The sequence below is a fragment of the Ranitomeya imitator genome, chromosome 9, assembly GCF_032444005.1.
Source record: "Ranitomeya imitator isolate aRanImi1 chromosome 9, aRanImi1.pri, whole genome shotgun sequence".
Lineage (NCBI taxonomy): Eukaryota > Metazoa > Chordata > Amphibia > Anura > Dendrobatidae > Ranitomeya > Ranitomeya imitator.
In genome coordinates, this window is record NC_091290.1 from 2251951 (window position 1) to 2275465 (window position 23515).

At 48.5% G+C, this 23515-nt stretch overlaps 1 protein-coding gene across 11 annotated transcripts in view; it reads left to right on the top strand.

Moving 5' to 3' along the window:
* The window catches only part of SOX6 (SRY-box transcription factor 6), an 846804-nt gene extending 839222 nt beyond the window's left edge, over window positions 1-7582 (top strand). For all 11 annotated transcript variants that reach the window (XM_069739870.1, XM_069739868.1, XM_069739873.1 and 8 more), the window contains one exon: window positions 7063-7582. In XM_069739870.1, the coding sequence (XP_069595971.1) occupies window positions 7063-7366 (304 nt within the window). In that variant the 3' untranslated portion in view covers window positions 7367-7582. The remainder of the gene's footprint in view (window positions 1-7062) is intronic.
* The last annotated feature ends 15933 nt before the right edge of the window (window positions 7583-23515 follow it).

The window sequence follows — 23515 nt, forward strand, 5'->3', positions numbered from 1 at the left end:
GTGCTGATGTAAAGTAGACATGTGGGTAATGTTATTTATTAACTATTTTGTGTCACATAACTCTCTGGTTTAACAGAATAAAAATTCAAAATGTGAAAATTGCGAAATTTTCAAAATTTTCGCCAAATTTCCGTTTTTTCACAAATAAACGCAGAAATGATCGACCTAAATTTACCACTAACATGAAGCCCAATATGTCACACAAAAAAATCTCAGAACCGCTAGGATCCGTTGAAGCGTTCCTGAGTTATTACCTCATAAAGGGACACTGATCAGAATTACAAAAAACGGCCAGGTCATTAAGGTCAAAATAGGCTGGGTCATGAAGGGGTTAGGCTACGTTCAGACTAGCGATGTGCGCCGACGCGACGCACAACGCATCGAAAAACGCGGCAAAACGCACGCAAAAACGCTGCGTTTTGCGACGCGTGCGTCGATTTTTGCCGAAAATCGGACGCAAGAAAAATGCAACTTGTTGCGTTTTCTTGGTCCGACGCTTGCGGCTAAAAAGACGCACGCGTCGCAAAACGTAACAAGCAAAAACGCATGCGTCCCCCATGTTAAACATAGGGGCGCATGACGCGTGCGTCGCTGCTGCGTCGCCCGACGCGGCGCCGACGCAGACTAGCACAACGCTAGTCTGAACGTAGCCTTAACCAAGCATAGGGAAAAAATTATGGAATCACTCAATTCTGAGGAAAACATTATGGAATCATGAAAAACAAACAAACAAAAAAACCCTCCAACACATCACTAGTATTTTGTTGCACCACCTCTGGCTTTTCTAACAGCTTGCAGTCTCTGAGGCCTGGACTTAATGAGGGTCACACAGGACTCTTCATCAATCTGGCTCTAACTTTCTCTGATTGCTGTTGCTGATCAGCTTTGCAGGTTGGATTCTTGTCATCGACCATTTTCTCCAACTTCCACCAAAGATTGTCAATTGGATTGAGCTCTGGACTATTGGCAGCCCATGACATTGACCTTATGTGTCTTTTTTCCAGGAATGTTTTCACGGTTTTTGCTCTATGGCAGGAGGCATTATCATCTTGAAAAATGATTTCATTGTCCCCAAACATCCTTTCAATTGATGGGATAAGAAAAGTGTCCAAAATATCCACATAAACTTGTGCATTTATTGAAGATGTAATGACAGCCGTCTCCCCAGTGCCTTTACCTGACATGCAGCCCTATATCATCAATGACTGTGGGAATTTGCATGTTCTCTTCAGGCAGTCATCTTTATAAATCTCATTGGAACGACACCAAAGTTCCAGCATCATCACCTTGCCCAATGCAGATTCGTGATTCATCACTGTATATGACTTTCATCCAGTCATCCACAGTCCACAATTGCTTTTCCTTAGCCCATTGTAACCTTGTTTTTTCTGTTTATGTGTTAATGATGGCTTTTGTTTAGCTTTTCTGTATGTAAATCACATTTCCTTTAGGCGGTTTCTTACAGTTCGGTCACAGACGTTGACTCCAGTTTCCACCTATTCGTTCCTCATTTGTTTTGTTGTGTATTTCCTGTTTTGGAGAAATATTGTTTTGTATCCGGTCTTGACGCTTTGATGTCTTCCTTGGTCTACCAGTATGTTTGCCTTTAACAACCTTCCCATGTTGTTTGTATTTGGTCCAGATTTTAGACACAGCTGACTGTGAACAACTAACATCTTTTGCAACATTGCGTGATGATTTACCCTCTTTTAAGAGTTTGATAATCCTCTCCTTTGTTTCAATTGACATCTCTGGTGTTGGAGCCATGATTCATGTCAGTCCACTTTTTTTTTTGGAAGTGCATTTGAACAGCAAGGTTGATTGCTGTTGAGGGGAACTAGAAAAAAAAAAAAATCTATAAATCTTCAGCAGAGCGAGTGTGAGCGAGCTGAGTGTGGCCTGAGCGTAAGTGTGGACGGCGGTAAGTGTGACTTGTGATTCAGTGAAGAGGTATTTGGAAAGCCTTTAACAAATACCTGTGTGAATTGGTGTGAGTTGCTGAATTGGGGGTAGCTATATTCATAAGGGTTAACTTAGGGTGGGGGCTCATAGTTAAGGGTTTATAAGGGGCAGCTGTTTGGGGCTCAAGTCCTTTTTGGAAGTGCATTTGAACAGCAAGGTTGATTGCTGTTGAGGGGAACTAGAAAAAAAAAAATCTATAAATCTTCAGCAGAGCGAGTGTGAGCGAGCTGAGTGTGGCCTGAGCGTAAGTGTGGACGGCGGTAAGTGTGACTTGTGATTCAGTGACTTTGGAGTCAGGGAGTTTCCAAGGGAGGAATTACTGAATTGCTGTCTGATTTCTATTAATACTTTGTATTTATTTTTTTTTTTTTTTTTATTGAACTGTTCTGTCTGGTGCAATCCCCATTAGGAAATGTGCTCCACGATTGTTAATGCCATCCAGTGCACATCTTGCCACATGTATGCAGTCCTTGAGCAGCCGATCGAGGGTGCATACTGCTGTGCGAGATGTGAGCACGTTGTGCATTTGGAAACCCAAATTCTGACTCTAAATGTGCAGCTGGCAACACTGAGATCCATAGACAATATGGAGAGGAGTCTTCTGCTCACGGAGCAGACGCTCAATGGGACAGATGAGGGGGGGATGGTGGGATGGAGCTGCAGGACAGTGAAGCAGCAAGCTGGGTGACAGTTAGGAAGCGGGGTAGAGGGAAGAGTGCCAGGGAGGCTAGTCCTGATCTGGAACACCCCAATAAGTTTGCTAAGTTGGCAGATGAGGGGGGTGCCAGTACAGGTGTAGCACTGCTGCAGCCAGGCATGTCCTCTGAAAGCCGGAGGAGTGACTGCTCCAGTAAGGAGGGAAATAGGAGAGCAGGGCAGGCCAGACAGGTGCTGGTAGTGGGCGACTCAATTATTAGGGGAACAGATAGGGCAATCTGTCACAAAGACAGGGATCGTCGAACGGTGTGCTGCCTACCTGGCGCTCGAGTCCGACACATCGCTGATCGGGTGGACAGATTATTGGGAGGGGCTGGTGAGGACCCAGCGGTCATGGTGCACATTGGCACTAATGACAAAGTTAGAGGTAGGTGGAAGGTCCTTAAAGATGATTTCAGGGAATTAGGCTGCAAGCTGAAAGCAAGGACCTCCAACGTGGTATTTTCCGAAATACTGCCGGTACCACGTGCCACGCCAGAGAGGCAACGGGAGATTAGGGAGGTGAATAAGTGGCTCAAGAATTGGTGTAGGAAAGAGGGGTTTGGGTTCCTGCAGAACTGGGCCGACTTCTCAGTTGGCTACAGGCTCTACGCTAGGGACGGGCTGCACCTCAATGGGGAGGGTGCAGCTGTGCTGGGGGAGAGAATGGCTAGAAGGTTGGAGGAGTGTTTAAACTAGGAATTGGGGGGGAGGGTATTCATTTTATAGGAGGGGAAGATAGTGCAGACAGAGACCTGGGCACAAATAAGGAAGATGGGGGTGGCGGTGGCATGGGGGGTGGGGTCAGAACAGTTAATAATTTAAGAAATAGAAGTACAGAGAGGAACATAAAGTGCATGTATACTAATGCCAGAAGCATCGCCAACAAGATGGATGAATTAGAACTAATGTTGTTGGAGCATAATGATGACATGGTGGGGATATCTGAGACGTGGCTGGATGAGAGCCATGACTGGGCTGTTATCTTGCAGGGCTATAGCCTGTTCAGAAATGACCGTACAGATAAGCGAGGGGGAGGGGTGTGTCTGTATGTAAAATCATCCTTAAAACCCATCCTGCGTGATAATATAGGTGAATTTAATGAAAATGTAGAATCCCTGTGGGTGGAGATAAGTGGAGGGGGAAAAAATAATAAATTACTGATAGGGGTTTGTTATAAATCTCCAAAAATAATGGAAGCAATGGAGAATATCCTCGTAAAGCAAATAGATGAAGCTGCGACTCAAGGAGAAGTCATTATTATGGGGGACTTCAACTACCCTGAAATAGATTGGGGAACAGAAACCTGCAGTTCCAGCAAAGGTAATCGGTTTTTGACAATTATGAGAGACAATTACCTTTCACAACTGGTTCAGGACCCAACAAGAAGGGGGGCACTACTAGACCTAATATTAACCAACAGGCCAGACCGCATATCAAATATAAGGGTTGGGGGTCACTTGGGAAATAGCGATCACAAAATAATAAGTTTTCATGTATCCTTTAAAAAGATGTGTAGTAGAGGGGTTACAAGGACACTAAACTTCAGGAGGGCAAATTTCCAACGGATGAGAGAGGATCTTGGTGCAATTAACTGGGACGATATCCTGAGACACAAAAATACACAAAGAAAATGGGAGACGTTTATTAGCATCCTGGATAGGACCTGTGCACAGTATATACCGTATGGGAATAAACATACTAGAAATAGGAGGAAACCAATATGGCTAAATAGAGCTGTAAGGGGCGCAATAAGTGACAAAAAGAAAGCATTTAGAGAATTAAAGGAAGTAGGTAGTGAGGAGGCATTAAATAAATACAGAAAATTAAATAAATTCTGTAAAAAGCAAATCAAGGCAGCAAAGATTGAGACAGAGAGACTCATTGCCAGAGAGAGTAAAAATAATCCTAAAATATTCTTTAACTACATAAATAGTAAGAAACTAAAAAATGATAGTGTTGGCCCCCTTAAAAATAGTCTGGGTGAGATGGTGGATGAGGATGAGGAAAAAGCCAATATGCTAAATGACTTTTCTCATCAGTATTTACACAAGAAAATCCCATGGCAGACAAAATGTCTCGTGATAAAAATTCCCAATTAAATGTCACCTGCTTAACCCAGCAGGAAGTGCGGCGGCGTCTAAAAATCACTAAAATTGACAAATCTCCGGGCCCGGATGGGATCCAACCTCGAGTACTGCAGGAATTAAGTACAGTCATTGATAGACCATTATTTTTAATCTTTAGAGACTCCATAATAACAGGGTCTGTGCCACAGGACTGGCGTATAGCAAATGTGGTGCCAATATTCAAAAAGGGAACAAAAACTGAACTGGGAAATTATAGGCCAGTAATCTTCACCTCTACTGTGGGTAAAATCCTGGAGGGCATTCTAAGGGATGCTATACTGGAGTATCTGAAGAGGAATAACCTCATGACCCAGTATCAGCACGGGTTTACTAGGGACCGTTCATGTCAGACTAATTTGATCAGTTTCTATGAAGAGGTAAGTTCCGGACTGGACCAAGGGAACCCAGTGGATGTAGTGTATATGGACTTTTCAAAAGCTTTTGATACGGTGCCACACAAAAGGTTGATACATAAAATGAGAATAATGGGGATAGGGAAAAATATGTGCAAGTGGGTTGAGAGCTGGCTCAGGGATAGGAAACAAAGTGTGGTTATTAATGGAGCACACTCGGACTGGGTAGCGGTTAGCAGTGGGGTACCACAGGGGTCAGTATTGGGCCCTCTTCTTTTTAACATATTTATTAATGACCTTGTAGGGGGCATTCAGAGCAGAATTTCAATATTTGCAGATGACACTAAACTCTGCAGGGTAATCAATACAGAGGAGGACAATTTTATATTACAGGATGATTTATGTAAACTAGAAGCTTGGGCTGATAAATGGCAAATGAGCTTTAATGGGGATAAATGTAAGGTCATGCACTTGGGTAGAAGTAATAAGATGTATAATTATGTGCTTAATTCTAAAACTCTGGGCAAAACCGTCAATGAAAAAGACCTGGGTGTATGGGTGGATGACAAACTCACATTTAGTGGCCAGTGTCAGGCAGCGGCTACAAAGGCAAATAAAATAATGGGATGCAGTAAAAGAGGCATAGATGCTCATGAGGAGAATATAATTTTACCTCTATACAAGTCACTAGTGCGACCACACTTAGAATACTGTGCACAGTTCTGGTCTCCGGTGTTTAAGAAAGACATAGCTGAACTGGAGCGGGTGCAGAGAAGAGCGACCAAGGTTATTAGAGGACTGGGGGGTCTGCAATACCAAGATAGGTTATTACACTTGGGGCTATTTAGTTTGGAAAAACGAAGACTAAGGGGTGATCTTATTTTAATGTATAAATATATGAGGGGACAGTACAAAGACCTTTCTGATGATCTTTTTAATCATAGACCTGAAACAGGGACAAGGGGGCATTCTCTGCGGTTGGAGGAAAAAAGGTTTAAGCATAATAACAGACGCGGATTCTTTACTGTAAGAGCAGTGAGACTATGGAACTCTCTGCCGTATGATGTTGTAATGAGTGATTCATTACTTAAATTTAAGAGGGGACTGGATGCCTTTCTGGAAAAGTATAATGTTACAGGGTATATACACTAGATTCCTTGATAGGGCGTTGATCCAGGGAACTAGTCTGATTGCCGTATGTGGAGTCGGGAAGGAATTTTTTTCCCCAATGTGGAGCTTACTCTTTGCCACATGGGTTTTTTTGCCTTCCTCTGGATCAACATGTTAGGGCATGTTAGGTTAGGCTATGGGTTGAACTAGATGGACATATAGTCTTCCTTCAACCTTAATAACTATGTAACTATGTAACACTTGGTGCAACAGCTCTCCAAGGTGTGATCACTCCTATTTAGATGCAGACTAACGAGCAGATCTAATTTGATGCAGGTGTTATTTTTGGTTATGAAATTTTACAGGGTGATTCCATAAATTTTTTCCTCAGAACGGAGTGATTCCATAATTTTTCCCCTATGCTTGGTTAAAGAAAGTAACCATTACTGACTACCACATTGTTTGTTCTTGATTTTTTTAGTGTTTCTTAAAGTCAGAAAGTTGCCATTTGAAATGACTTTAGTTTTGTGTCATGTCTGTGATCTGCTTTTTTCTACAAAATTAAACAACTGAATGAACATCCTCCAAGGCCGGTGATTCCATCATTTTTGCCAGGGGTTGTACAAGTCGTGCCTTCATCAAAGCTCTGATGACAATTCCAGTCCCGATAGTAAAGGCAGATGGAGGCCATGTTCCCCTTACTGCACATATTGTACAATCATGGAGCCTGGCACACGCCTGTCAGCAATGTAACGTATGTACTAAGAAGGAATAACCCCTTGTACTCAAACCTCCTGTTCTGCTTCTTTTAGGCAACAGCCTCAGATCCCGATCAGCACAACGACAGGGGTTGTGTATCCAGGCGCAATCAGTATGGCCGCAACCACGCCGTCCCCACAGATGACCTCAGATTGCTCCAGCACGTCCGCCAGCCCTGAGCCCAGCATCCCCGTTATACAGAGCACCTACGGCATGAAACTGGACGCTGCCAGTCTGGGTGGGAACGATATGATGAACGGGGAGGATGAAATGGAAATGTATGAGGAATATGACGAGGAGCCGAAATCAGACTATAGCAGCGACAATGAAGCCAGTGAGGCGCTCGGTACTAACTAAAGAAACAAACCCATCCGCCTACACTGGAGGAAACAGTGAGGAAATCTGCTCTGGACTTGGAGTGTTGAACAAAACTTTCTCGAAGAGCCTGCATGCGTATGTGGTTTCCACAGTCATCAGCAGAATGGTCTTAAATATTTCATGTGTGACACACAATGACTCACTTAGGGTTTTCTTCAACTTATTTTCTATTTTATTTTAAGTGAACACATATGTAAAAAGATAAAAAAAAAAAAAAAAAAAAAAAAAAAACAACTCTTCGACATCAGGACTTGAACTGAACCCGTAGTCTGACGAGTCTTACATGGAGTGTGTTTTCCTTTATTTGAATGCTGATAGTTTTTGAGTTACTGTTTTTGGATGGGGTATAAACATTCTCACTCAGGTATGTACCAGCCAACAAGTTGTGAATGTGTTTTTATGCTGAATTATGTTAGGAGATAGGTACTGATTTTTACATACTGGAAACCCAGACATGAAGACACCTGCGCAGAACCCGCAGTTGAGGAAGCTCTGGTCACTGCCCCCTCTATCCATCATCATTTTGGTGCCAAACATCTTTTTAAAGTCTTGTAACTGGTCAGTTGACGTCTTAATGAAAAAAAAAGTCTTAGAAAATGCCAATATTTCTGCCGTTTGCATGGAATGGTCTTAGTTGTTCCCATGTAGTCTTAAGAAATGGTCGCAACCCGTTTCTTCCTGAATTGCAGACGTGCTTGAAAGGTTGTGTAGCTGGAGATGGTCAACGCTGCTAATGGGTGGGATGATCTCGAAAACTGGCCACGAGCTTGGATCCTAAAGGTGTATTCAACGACTGCCATATTAAAGGACTCCTGCAGCAGCCAAGCGGCTCATCAGGCCCCGTTTACCTGTGCATTCAGTCTTAACCCAGTCTCTTACATTGAGGACATTCATTCCAGAATGCAAGGGGTCCACGTCAATTTGAGAAGCGTCCTCCCCACCATGCTGATCTGTAATGATGCAGATACTTTATAACGTGTCCACTTAGGAAGATGCCAGATCAGACACAATCTTTGGCTACTTAGTAGTGGAAAACATCTCCTTGTGCCAATACTGCCCCGGCCTAGTGGGAACGGATCAGCCTCCTGTTGGTGCACCCCATAAAGGCTGGGGAACATTCCTTTCCTTTTACCAATCACCTCATTAGCAACGTTCACAGCTGATCAGTCATGTGACATGGTAGCACCCCCCCATGTAGAGTTCCCATACGATCCGGGGGTCTCCTGATGGCCACAGACAGGACGCACTGACCCACGGCTCCAGCTGCCGTCAGCACGGCACGATGCAGGACGGTATTCACATGACGCGTGAAATAACCTATTTACATCATCACAAGACATTGAATAAATCCTATTACTTGGCGCGGGGTCTGATCCTTCTTGTACGGGGGTCCCATAAAGTCTTACAGCTGTCTACAGTAAACTAAGGTTCTGCTATTTTTAAGCGTTTGGCGGGATGTGTTGTGCAGCTTTGTACATTACGTCATTATTTTTATGCATTTACATTAGCTTTTTTTATGACCTAACCAAAAAAAAAAAAAAAACTGAAAAAAAAAAGTTTTATTTACAGCAGCAAAGAACAAAGTGAATGTTCTTTTATTCTGAAACTTGATTTTTCTTGTATTATAGAAAACAAGATTTTTTTTTTGCTCCCTAAGTGTTATAACAAGCACTGGATATAAATGGTATTTCTTATCACTTCTGACAAATGTGAAGCTGTTGTATGAACAAACGTCACCGGTTGTAGACTCGTGTGGGCTCGCCTCGCAGTCGTCCGATCTGAGTCACATATATATATATATATATATATATATATATATATATATATATATATATATATAGATGTATTTTAATGTCTACTTATTTCATTTATTTATGCAGAATGCTTTGCTGGTTTGAATGCGTAACTCCAGTATCGGGTCGCTATTGCGGCTGCGCCACCAGTCACTTACAAGGCAAACCTCAAAAATCACACAATCATATGCACTGACGAAAATTAAAATAGATTTGGTTTCTGAAAAGTATTATATACCATGATTGATTTCCTTATTTATTGCCAGTATTGGCTAAAAAATCATGTAAAAAAATAGTGACAATCATGAATCAGAACTGGAGCACGAAGTGTGCCCGGTCCAGCCTCGTAATTCTCAAAGTACGGTATTAATACGGCATGGCGCACTTATGTGCACTCCACAAACAGTAACTTATAGAGCTCAACCCCTGCGTCACATTAGTCTGCATTGTTCTAGAGAAGTGTAAAATCCCACTGTACTCAAGACTGTAGTCAGGAGCAGGAGTAGTCAGGAGCAGGAGTAGTCAGAATCAGGAGTAGTCAGGATCAGGAGTAGTCAGGATCAGGAGTAGTCAGGATCAGGAGTAGTCAGGATCAGGAGTAGTCAGGAGCAGGAGTAATCATCAGTAGTCAGGAGCAGGAGTAGTCAGGAGCAGGAGTAGTCATCAGTAGTCAGGAGCAGGAGTAGTCAGGTGAATAGGGAGTGTTGTCTGCTGCTATGATGATGATAAAACGAGGCATACAAAGTAATAAAAGCATTGTAATCCTCTGTACGACACGTCTCTTCTCAGCAGCAGATCCTGAGTGGACAGTCCAAGCCGGGGCCTTTACCAGCAATGATTTCCACTATGTGGGCTTTCCTTCTTACCGTCATGGTCATGACTTTGGTCACAGCTTGTCATTAGCAACAGAAACCTCCAACTCCACAAATTAGTTCTTTATCCAATCACTGACGTATCCACAGTCCTTAGTGGTTCCTGTGACTAGGGGGACTTCGTGCCCAAAAATGCATCGAGAATATAGTTTTATTAACCCCTCTACTGAGAACCACAGAGGAATGCAGATTTATGCTTTTTTGCTTTAAAAAAAAAATAAATAAAAAAAGACCACAAGGGAAGCCCCATTATGTTTCTCCTACTGTAATGGGGGCTATAATTCCTGTTTCCATCGCAGTAAGACGTCTTTCCTGGCAGCTGGAGCTCAGACTTGTGTCCTGATGATGGTGCTCACATGGGGACACTGCTGCCTGTATATGACCTTCTACTGAGACCGAAACTTTGTCCCTTTGGCTTTGGTCACACATGACGAGGAAAGCAAAATGAGGAGGTTGGACAAATAACTCATGATTACTATTAGTTTACTCCATGAGGTCATGTGTTTCTAGGAACATGGGACCACCCAGCGTCTGAGCCCAAACAAACCTATAAAAAGGGGTTAAGAGGACCTGGTGGCCGTGTAGTGTGTCCAGACGCAGCAGAAGGAGTTTACTTGTAATCCTGTGTCACACCGCAGGGTACACAATGATGAATTCGGCTCTGCTGCATCTAAGGCGTGCACTATCACCCAGAACGTGATTGAATCTGACGCCTTCAGCTGCGTCTTTGCACAACGAGGTGCCTACTAGTGTTCTCCAGTAGTGTCCGCGCTGATGGGGAGCAGCTTCTGGAAGCGTAGAAAACGGTACTAAATATTAGTTACAGCTTAGAAGTTTGTCTTCATTGCTTTTATCAAATGTCAGAGCTTCTTGTAACGCAGGGTGGGCGGTAAGACATGGATGGGGTGCGGCGTCCTCATGCTACAGAACCAAGGAATGGCGGATGTGAGGAGTCTTGGAGTTTCCTTCTTTACTCTTACGGCACCGGACCAGTACGTGTGCAGCCAGGGAAGCGGCGGCGGCCGTCCTAGCACCAGCCGTTTGGTCCTTGTGTCTATAGGAAGACGCAGAGTGGGCGACAGGCAACAAGCACGTCGTCCGCTCAATTCACACTAGCACTTTACTGACGTTAGAGGGAAATGACAGGATTTATAGTTTAGAAACTGGGAGCGTCATCATTGCACTTAATCAGCAGTCCAGAGGAATGGAGGGGTCAGAATCTGGGGAAAGGCAGAAATGTAGGTTTATGGAGAGGGGACCACGGACGTGGGTTCGTGTAACTCAGGGGGCGTGCAACGCGGGGGGCAGCGTGAATCACAGAGGGGCGTGTAACGGGGGGAGGCATGTATCACAGGGGGCGTGTAACGCAGGGGGAGTGTAACACGGGAGCGTGTAACGTGGGGGGGGCGTGTATCACAGGGGGCGTGTAACACTGGGGCGTGTAACGCGGGGGGCGTGTATCACAGGGGGCGTGTAACGCAGGAGGACGTGTATCACAGGGGGCGTGTAACACTGGGGCGTGTAACGCAGGGGGAGTGTAACACGGGAGCGTGTAACGCAGGAGGACGTGTATCACAGGGGGCGTGTAACACTGGAGCGTGTAACACTGGGGCGTGTAACGCGGGGGGCCTGTATCACAGAGGGCGTGTAACACTGGGGCGTGTAACGCGGTGGGCCTGTATCACAGGGGGCGTGTAACACTGGGGCGTGTAACGCGGGGGGCCTGTATCGCAGGAGGACGTGTATCACAGGGGGCGTGTAACACTGGGGCGTGTAACGCGGGGGGCGTGTATCACAGGGGGCGTGTAACGCAGGAGGACGTGTATCACAGGGGGCGTGTAACACTGGGGCGTGTAACGCAGGGGGAGTGTAACACGGGAGCGTGTAACGCAGGAGGACGTGTATCACAGGGGGCGTGTAACACTGGGGCGTGTAACGCGGGGGGCGTGTATCACAGGGGGCGTGTAACGCAGGAGGACGTGTATCACAGGGGGCGTGTAACACTGGGGCGTGTAACGCAGGGGGAGTGTAACACGGGAGCGTGTAACGCAGGAGGACGTGTATCACAGGGGGCGTGTAACACTGGAGCGTGTAACACTGGGGCGTGTAACGCGGGGGGCCTGTATCACAGGGGGCGTGTAACACTGGGGCGTGTAACGCGGGGGGCCTGTATCACAGGGGGCGTGTAACACTGGGGCGTGTAACGCGGGGGGCCTGTATCGCAGGAGGACGTGTATCACAGGGGGCGTGTAACACTGGGGTGTGTAACGCGGGGGGCCTGTATCGCGGGGGGGGGGCCTGTATCACGGGGGAGGCCTGTAGTATCGCGGGGAGATGGCGTGCATCGTGATCCCGTCTCATACCACCACTCTTTAGCAATATTGGACAAGACCAATCAGCATTGAATCCCCTGTATCCACGCCTGGGTTCTTCCAGTCACAGTTAACCCTTGCTTAGATGGCATTCCACAATGCACTACAGTAGTTTATTTCCCCTATAGCTGACCGGTGTGTAACGCCTCAGATGTATCCTAACAAGACTATAGTATGAGGCCACATGTCTGCGTGGGAAATGTAAACTTTAGGATGAGGCTACATGTGTCGCGTGACCAAAACCATTTGTGGAAGTTGTCGGTGGCCTGACGGTGGCCTGATGTCACACGACTACTGTAGCTCTGATTGTGCTGGAAATAAGACAATCAAGTTGCAGGAAAGTTGCAAGGTGTGTGGAGCTGGCATTAAAGATGAAAACTATGAAGGCCGCGCTAGTGCAGGTGGTTACTGAACATGATGGAAACTCTTCATCTTCAGGGCAGACGGACATTTATGTGAAATTGAGCATTAAAGGGTTTGTCCGTTCTTACAAGTCTGCAGTCGCTCTATGTGACTGCAGACTTGTGAATAGAGTGGAGCGAATATGTTCAGAATCGGTTGCAGAATCTGAATGTGCCATATTTATGTTGATCACTTCTGAACATATTCGGTCATTTCTACCCCCACTGATTCCAATGATGTCAGCTATGTTCAGCAAATAATGCAAAAACAAAATTCACCGCCGATCGTAATAGGAACCAAATTTTGAAAAATTTGCTGAACTCTACTTGTGAATCCTTACACTTTGTGCACTGTGAGGATACTCTTGTGCCGAGAGCAGCGGCGTACGGCCCCAAGTATGTCATTTGCATACATGCAGTCACATGCCAACTAACTGGGAACGGCCTCACACAATGCACGTGTATTGAGAGAGACCGGACACGTCTAGTTGGAATGGGGCAGGGGTGTGGATATCACACACTTACAGCCACATGACCTCACACTCCCGAAACTTTCACAGTGCTCAGTCAGCGCAGTGCGAGGTCCACAAATCTGCAGTCACAGAGGGACGGCAGACTTGTAACTTTAGACCGGACAACTCCTTTACATAGGCTCCATCCTAAAGAGTGGCTGAGTAGACAACGTGCAAGCCTCACACATCCTGCAAGGTTGTCAGCAACTACTCTTACATAAGCCACGTGCAGAGTTTGCCTTTATGTAGTTTACGAGAGAATCTAAAAGTGTAAACTTGGAGATCCTCCTACGAGGGTGGGACGGATTCAAGTTCACACCAGACGATGGACTAGACATGGTGGATCCATAGGATGTAAGATTCGCTCCACAACATGTTGATGCCATTTACTACTGCACTATGTCCTCGTTAATGTCTTACCGATAGGTGTTGTGAACAGTGACGGGTTTGTTCTTCAGTCATTTCAATGCAGGCGATGCCCTACGCATTTCACACTATATTTCGGAGCCTCAAAAATTGAAGGGTTCAGACAATTTTGATTAGAATGTGAAATAAAGTTTGAGGTCACTGCGCACTTCTTGTCGATGATCAGACGCAGCACCGGCGCGGTGGACGCTCACTGACCTCCGTTTACAAAGCACTTGTTACATTTCAGTTCTTACCTTCTTCTTTTCACCCTCCCTGCTACTTTGTATTGTAAAGTGGTTTATGTTGTATTTTATACGAAGCTGTAGCACATTTTTTAATAGTACCAGTGTATCATTTTTATAGATGGATAGGTCTAGCTCATCTCTTCGACGTACACAATGTTTTAATTGCTGTAGACACATTTGTTTCTTTTCAAGGTTGCGTGCTGAACGCAGAATAGTATTGTATAGATTAAGTAAAGTTTATGAGACGCAAAAGCAATTTTGCGCCATGAATGGAGTATTTAATTTAAGCTCAGCTTGGCTTAGGACTGTGAGCTGGGTCACGGTGCTCACACATAATGGGAAACGTGCAAATATAAAAGCTGCCTGAATGCTGCACATTGCAGACCGGTGAGTGTGCATTGTCTGTTCGTCTTCCTTGTGTCAATTTGTCTGATGCTTTTTTTGTTTTGTTTTTGTTTCGTCTCTTAAGTTAAGGTTAAAAAGCGAAAAAGAAAATGCATTTTTTTACATTGTATCCCCTGCAATTTCTAGCAAAATAAAGATTACAAACCCCAGCATAGCATTTCTGTTCTTACATGATGGAGTTGTCATGCCCGATGACGGAGGCTTGTAGCTGTTATTCCGCGCAGTGTTCCCTTCCTACATGACATTGTCATTTGTTTGTGATGTATATTGTCAGGTTGTACTTTATGTTAATTTAATCAGCACAATTCACTGACATGCTGGACTGACATGCTCGCTGCTCTTTGGAAGCTGTTGGGATGTTCTAAGCTTGTGTCTCAATATCTTGCCGGGAGGGGACCTCGTAAACGCCCGCTAGCAATTTACAGTCAATAAGATTATTTTCGTTTTAACTCTTTGTAAGATAGCGGTACCCTTGTACGCCAATGGCTTAAGAATATCCGGGTGTTTAGAAGAAATAGGAGAAAAGTAAATGAAAACTAAACTAGTGTCTATTGCTGCTTTCAATATGTTTTAAAGTCTGAAAATGTAAATAGTTTATCAAGAAAATCCTGTACAGTCCAGTGTAAAGTTTTTAACTGAACTTTAAGAAGTTGCCATCACTTGTGTCTCACAGTCTCCTCTTGGTACAGTACAATTACCTGTTTGCTAAAAAGGTAAAAAAATGAATAATCAATAAACCTGCTCAGAACGATGACCCCAGTTCTTGCTTTGACTCTTTTGTGCAGTATTGATGTGAGGTGACATAACCGAGCCGTGGCTCAGAATGACGACCATCAGAGGAATGGTGTCCTATGTCTAACCTGCGATGTTAGGGGAATAAAGCGGAAGAGACTGTCTACCACTGATTTATGCTAACTTGCCTCAAGACCGTCCCTCTAATGAACGCGCCAACACTCCATCTTTTGTACCGATGTTCACACTTAATGACTAAACATACAATTGTCTTCTGTCTGACACTGCTATACATTACACACCACAGGTTACCAGAATATAAAAAGGCATCACGAGGGTCAGCAGCAGATCCAGAGCGAGTGTTAGGAGCCAATGACCACGTCACGCTCACACCCTCAGCTCAGGGCGCCCCACAGTCACACGCTCACACCCTCGGCTGAGGGCGCCCCACAGTCACACCCTCGGCTCAGGGCGCCCCACAGTCACACGCTCACACCCTCAGCTCAGGGCGCCCCACAGTCACACGCTCACACCCTCGGCTTAGGGCGCCCCACAGTCACACACTCACATCCTCGGCTGAGGGCGCCCCACAGTCACACCCTCGGCTCAGGGCGCCCCACAGTCACACACTCACATCCTCGGCTGAGGGCGCCCCACAGTCACACCCTCAGCTCAGGGCGCCCCACAGTCACACGCTCACACCCTCGGCTGAGGGCGCCCCACAGTCACACCCTCGGCTCAGGGCGCCCCACAGTCACACGCTCACACCCTCGGCTCAGGGCGCCCCACAGTCACACGCTCACACCCTCGGCTCAGGGCGCCCCACAGTCACACGCTCACACCCTCGGCTCAGGGCGCCCCACAGTCACACCCTCGGCTCAGGGCGCCCCACAGTCACACGCTCACACCCTCGGCTCAGGGCGCCCCACAGTCACACCCTCGGCTCAGGGCGCCCCACAGTCACACCCTCAGCTCAGGGCGCCCCACAGTCACACACTCACACCCTCGGCTCAGGGCGCCCCACAGTCACACTCACACCCTCGGCTCAGGGCGCCCAAGTCACACGCTCACACCCTCGGCTGAGGGCGCCCCACAGTCACACCCTCGGCTCAGGGCGCCCCACAGTCACACGCTCACACCCTCGGCTCAGGGCGCCCCACAGTCACACGCTCACACCCTCGGCTCAGGGCGCCCCACAGTCACACACTCACATCCTCGGCTGAGGGCGCCCCACAGTCACACCCTCGGCTCAGGGCGCCCCACAGTCACACGCTCACACCCTCGGCTCAGGGCGCCCCACAGTCACACGCTCACACCCTCGGCTGAGGGCGCCCCACAGTCACACCCTCGGCTCAGGGCGCCCCACAGTCACACGCTCACACCCTCGGCTCAGGGCGCCCCACAGTCACACGCTCACACCCTCGGCTCAGGGCGCCCCACAGTCACACGCTCACACCCTCGGCTCAGGGCGCCCCACAGTCACACCCTCGGCTCAGGGCGCCCCACAGTCACACGCTCACACCCTCGGCTCAGGGCGCCCCACAGTCACACCCTCGGCTCAGGGCGCCCCACAGTCACACCCTCAGCTCAGGGCGCCCCACAGTCACACCCTCAGCTCAGGGCGCCCCACAGTCACACACTCACACCCTCGGCTCAGGGCGCCCCACAGTCACACTCACACCCTCGGCTCAGGGCGCCCAAGTCACACGCTCACACCCTCGGCTGAGGGCGCCCCACAGTCACACGCTCACACCCGGCTCGGAGCGCCCCACAGTCACACGCTCACACCCTCGGCTCAGGGCGCCCCACAGTCACACACTCACACCCGGCGCGGAGCGCCCCACAGTCACACACCCACACTCGGCTCAGGGTGCCCCACAGTCACACGCTCACACACTCGGCTCGGGGAGCCCCACAGCGATGAGCTAACACACTCGGCCCGGGGCGCCCCACAGTAACACGCTCACACCCTCAGCTCAGGGCGAACCACAGTCACACCCTTGGCTGGGGGCGCCCCACAGCCACGCACACAGCTCAGGGCGCCCCACTGCTACGCGCACACACACTTGGCTCAGGGCGCCCCACAGTCACACGCTCACACACTCGGCTCAGGGCGCCCCACAGTCACACGCTCACACCCTCAGCTCAGAGCGCCCCACAGTCACACGCTCACACCCTCAGCTCAGGGCGCCCCAGTCACACGCTCACACCCTCGGCTCAGGGCGCCCCACAGTCACACGCTCACACCCTCGGCTCAGGGCGCCCCACAGTCACACACTCACACCCTCGGCTCAGGGCGCCCCAGTCACACGCTCACACCCTCGGCTTAGGGTGCCCCACAGTCACACGCTCACACCCGGCTCGGAGCGCCCCACAGTCACACACTCACACCCGGCTTGGAGCGCCCCACAGTCACACACTCACACACTCGGCTCAGGGTGCCCCACAGTCACACGCTCACACACTCGGCTCGGGGAGCCCCACAGCGATGAGCTAACACACTCGGCCCGGGGCGCCCCACAGTGACACGCTCACACCCTCAGCTCAGGGCGAACCACAGTCACACCCTTGGCTGGGGGCGCCCCACAGCCACGCACACAGCTCAGGGCGCCCCACTGCTACGCGCACACACACTTGGCTCAGGGCGCCCCACAGTCACACGCTCACACACTCGGCTCGGGGAGCCCCACAGTGACACCCTCACGCCCTCGGCTCAGGGCGCCCCAGTCACACGCTCACACCCTCAGCTCAGGGCGAACCACAGTCACACCCTTAGCTGGGGGCGCCCCACAGCCACGCACACAGCTCAGGGCGCCCCACTGCTACGCGCTCACACACTCGGCTCAGGGCGCCCCACAGCGATGCTCACATCCTCAGCTCGGGGCGCCCCACAGCGATGAGCTCACACACTCGGCCCGGGGCTCAGTAACAGGGCAATTATAGGATATCAATTTGAATGTAAAAGAACGCAATCTTTTCATGAACATGTGCTACTGAAGTTTTTGTGTTTTTTACATGCATGGTAGCTGCTGTCTTGCGTCAAGGCCATGAATGAAGAAGTGATGGACATCCATGGATGAGGACCACTTACACCCTATAACGTGGCTCTCTCTGTGGTGAAGTGATGCTGACCGGCTGCACAATGTGACAGGAAACCCATCCAATGAGCAGCTCAAGTTAAAACCTTGGAAATGCCGCCGCTATTGGCCAGCTGAAGGTGGTTGGGGAATGCCGCCGCTATTGGCCAGCTGAAGGTGGGCGGGGAATGCCACCGCTATTGGCCAGCTGAAGGTGGGCGGGGAATGCCGCCGCTATTGGCCAGCTGAAGGTGGGCGGGGAATGCCGCCGCTATTGGCCAGCTGAAGGTGGGCGGGGAATGCCGCCGCTATTGGCCAGCTGAAGGTGGGCGGGGAATGCCGCCGCTATTGGCCAGCTGAAGGTGGTTCGGGGAATGCCGCCGCAATTGGCCAGCTGAAGGTGGGCGGGGAATGCCGCTGCTATTGGCCAGCTAAAGGTGGTTGGGGAATGCCGCTGCTATTGGCCAGCTGAAGGTGGTTGGGGAATGCCACTGCTATTGGCTAGCTGAAGGTGGGCGGGGAATGCCGCTGCTATTGGCTAGCTGAAGGTGGGCGGGGAATGCCGCTGCTATTGGCCAGCTGAAGGTGGTTGGGGAATGCCGCTGCTATTGGCCAGCTGAAGGTGGTTGGGGAATGCCACTGCTATTGGCTAGCTGAAGGTGGGCGGGGAATGCCACTGCTATTGGCTAGCTGAAGGTGGGCGGGGAATGCCGCTGCTATTGGCTAGCTGAAGGTGGGCGGGGAATGCCGCTGCTATTGGCTAGCTGAAGGTGGGCGGGGAATGCCGCTGCTATTGGCTAGCTGAAGGTGGTTGGGGAATGCCGCTGCTATTGGCCAGCTGAAGGTGGTTGGGGAATGCCACTGCTATTGGCTAGCTGAAGGTGGGCGGGGAATGCCGCTGCTATTGGCTAGCTGAAGGTGGTTGGGGAATGCCGCTGCTATTGGCCAGCTGAAGGTGGTTGGGGAATGCCACTGCTATTGGCTAGCTGAAGGTGGGCGGGGAATGCCGCTGCTATTGGCTAGCTGAAGGTGGGCGGGGAATGCCGCTGCTATTGGCCAGCTGAAGGTGGTTGGGGAATGCCGCTGCTATTGGCCAGCTGAAGGTGGTTGGGTAATGCCGCTATTGGCTAGCTGAAGGTGGGCGGGGATTTGATTTCGGGATCCGAGAACTCTTCCTGGTGAGCTGTTCCCCAAAAAGAACTTAAATGCCCACCAATAAGATGAAGCCGCTTCCTCCCGCTCTCCCAGCTGAGGAACAGCAGCCATCGCCTCATACTAAACACACTGGGAACAGGGGCATACAGGTTAGAAGTGGGGGTCTCGCAGAAATATATTGTACCGGGTTGACTACTGACTAGTATGAAGCCCAGGAGTCACCAGTAAGGACGATGGTGACAGAAGAGCTCCGCGCTGGATGAAGGCCTCGTCTCTTAGACATGTTACAGGCTGTGTTTCACTTCACAAGCCACGGCATAGCGTCCGCTGCCTGCTCCTTCCTCTTACGCTGCAGAACACTGAACATTTTCCAGGCGCCTCTGGCCAGAAGTGCAGCTCTGAAGTTACACAGCAGAATTACGATAGCATTTTAAGTGCTATGTTTTAGCTAACTGCCAAAATATTAGTACAGGATGGAAGGTGTTTGTACTCAGGATAATAAGTAATGGTTGATTGGTCAAGAGAGGTCAACACTCGTATTATTCTGTGTAAACACCGCAGCGAGCGTTCCCTGGAACATTATTATTTCACTGGAAAATCCCGACTGTCAGAGTGTAAACGAGCCGCCAGACTGTGCACGTCACAATGTTATTCTTCTACCTTGTAGCGGCTGAGAAGAATGCGCTGCTCGCATGCTACAAACATTACACCGCGCACCAAGAAACCGGCACAATCTGCATCCTGACATGGGACTATGGCCGCAGGACCCCACGGCCGGAGCACAGGCACACGAATCACAGATTTATGCACAATACAGCCCAGAAATAATGCCATAGATAAGACAGGTGACGTGAAGCAGAACCACCATTATAAACAGTCATGTCCATAAATATTGGAACAGGTCATAGATAAGGAGTGTGAATGTTTTATTGTCCTCTGAATGGGGTCTGGTTCTGTGTTGTGATGCCCCCACACGGTCTGAGGAGCAAATTCCTAAAATGATGTAAAAAGACATAAATCCATGCGACACATTCATTCCTGCACTGAGCGTCAAAGGTCGTCATCAGCTTATATTCCCAGACTCTCCTGTCTCTCTGAGATTTTAGGTTACCTTTTAACACAAGTAATTTCACGCCCATAATGCTGTGATCAGGGAGACAAAAATGTCTAAAATGAACTGCACAGAAACCTTCGGTCACCTGGATCCTTCCCTTGGAATCATCAGCTACACAGGTAACCCATTTTTTCCATAATTGGTATTCATTGGCTTTCACCCATGTCCAGCAGTGGGGAATTTAGATTGTGAGCCCCATTGGGGACAGCGATGAGAATGTGTGCAAACTGTAAAGTGCTGCGGAATATGTTAGCGCTATATAAAAATAAATATTATTATTATTATTATTATTATTAAAATAGTGCATGTGGCAAGAGTAATAATCTATTTTCATATAGCGCCAACATATTCCGCAGCTCTTTACACACATCGTCGTCGCTGTCCCCGATGGGGCTCACAATCTAGATTCCCTATGGGTATCTCAGACTTACCTCCATGAATCCTCACCAAACATGGCCAACCACCACAGCGACCGTGATGGCAGCACCGGAAACACCGGCTTACCTTATTAGTGAGACATCACAATTTGCTTCCTGCACAGACTTACAATGTGCATTGGGTGACGGTGACCGGAAGAATTTCCCTAGAGCATTTCCATCAGGAAACGGATCTGAAAAAAAAAAGAGAACTTTATACTTTGTTGCATCTTTAACAATACGCAAAATACAGCTCTGGCAAAATGTTCAGTTTGTCCGATTTCCCTCTTTATATTTTTCAGTAAAATGTAAATTGTTCTTTTATTCTATAAACTACTGACATCATGCGTCCGAAGTTCCAAGCAATAAACTTTGAATTTATTTTCTGAAAATGAGAAATAGTCAAAATAACAAAAAATGCATTGATTACAGTCCTCAAATAATGCAAAAAAACAAGTTCATGATCATTTAGAAACAACAATACTAATGTTTTACCTCCGTAAGAGTTCAGACATCAATATTGTGTGGAATAACCATGATTGTTAATCCCGGCTTTCCTGCGTCTTGGCAGCTTTCCTCCAGTCTCTCACGGCTCCTCGGTGACCTGATGCCGCTCCTGGTACAATAATGTCAGCCGTTCTTCTCTGTGTGATGATCCATCATCCTCCTGATTACAGTCCAGAGGTTTTCAGTGGGTTCAGGTCTGGAGATTGGGCGGCCATGACAGGGATGTGATGTGGTGGTCTCTTCATTATTCCAGAGCTGTATATTAAAAATAAAAAAAATTTAAAAAAAGTCTTGATTAAATGACCAAGCACCCTGCCCCCCCCTCTGAGAATTAATCTGCCTCACACTGCGATCCCAAAATACAACGGTGTCAGAAAAGATGCACAGGGTGTGGCTGGAGTATAAGGGGCGCGGTCTCATATCAGTGATGTCATCACCGGGGCGGGGCCAATATCCTCTCTCATGTATACAGGCAGGTTGTCAGCAGTGAGAGATGAGGGGCGGGGCTGGAGTATAAGGGGTGTGGTCTCATCATTATATCAGTGATGTCATCACCAGGGGCGGGGCTGATATCCTCTCACATGTATACAGGCAGGTTGTCAGCAGTGATAGATGAGGGGCGTGGCTGCAGTATAAGGGGTGTGCTCTCATCATTATATCAGTGATGTCATCACCAGGGGCGGGGCTGATAACCTCTCACATGTATACAGGCAGGTTGTCAGCAGTGATAGATGAGGGGCGTGGCTGCAGTATAAGGGGTGTGCTCTCATCATTATATCAGTGATGTCATCACCGGGGGCGGGGCCGATATCCTCTCACATGTATACAGGCAGGTTGTCAGCAGTGATAGATGAGGGGCGGGGCTGGAGTATAAGGGGCGTGGTCTCATCATTATATCAGTGATGTCATCACCGGGGGCGGGGCTGATATCCTCTCACATGTATACAGGCAGGTTGTCAGCAGTGATAGATGAGGGGCGTGGCTGCAGTATAAGGGGTGTGCTCTCATCATTATATCAGTGATGTCATCACCGGGGGCGGGGCCGATATCCTCTCACATGTATACAGGCAGGTTGTCAGCAGTGATAGATGAGGGGCGGGGCTGGAGTATAAGGGGCGTGGTCTCATCATTATATCAGTGATGTCATCACCGGGGTGGGGCTAATATCCTCTCACATGTATACAGGCAGGTTGTCAGCAGTGATAGATGAGGGGCGGGGCTGGAGTATAAGGGGCGTGGTCTCATCATTATATCAGTGATGTCATCACCGGGGTGGGGCTAATATCCTCTCACATGTATACAGGCAGGTTGTCAGCAGTGATAGATGAGGGGCGTGGCTGGAGTATAAGGGGCACGGTCTCATATCAGTGATGTCATCACTGGGGGCGGGGCTGATAACCTCTCACATGTATACAGGCAGGTTGTCAGCAGTGATAGATGAGGGGCGGGGCTGGAATATAAGGGGCGCGGTCTCATATCAGTGATGTCATCACCGGGGCGGGGCCAATATCCTCTCACATGTATACAGGCAGGTTGTCAGCAGTGATAGATGAGGGGCGGGGCTGGAGTATAAGGGGCGTGGTCTCATCATTACATCAGTGATGTCATCACCGGGGGCGGGGCTGATAACCTCTCATGTATACAGGCAGGTTGTCAGCAGTGATAGATGGGGGCGGGGCTGGAGTATAAGGGGTGTGGTCTCATATCAGTGATATCACTGGGGGCGGGGCTGATATCCTCTCACATGTATACAGGCAGGTTGTGAGCAGTGATAGATGAGGGGCGGGGCTGGAGTATAAGGGGTGTGGTCTCATATTGCCCAGAGACTGCAGTTCAAAACCCTCACACTGACATACAAAGCCATCCACAACCTGTCTCCTCCATACATCTGTGACATGGTCTCCCACTACCTACACGCAACCTCCGATCCTCTCAAGACCTCCTTCTCTACTCCCCTCTCATCTCTTCTTCCCACAACCGCATCCAAGACTTCTCCCGTGCTTGCCCCATACTCTGGAACTCTCTACCCCAACACATCAGACTCGCGCCTACCATAGAAACCTTCAAAAAGAACCTGAAGACTCATCTCTTCCGACAAGCATACAGCCTGCAGTGATCC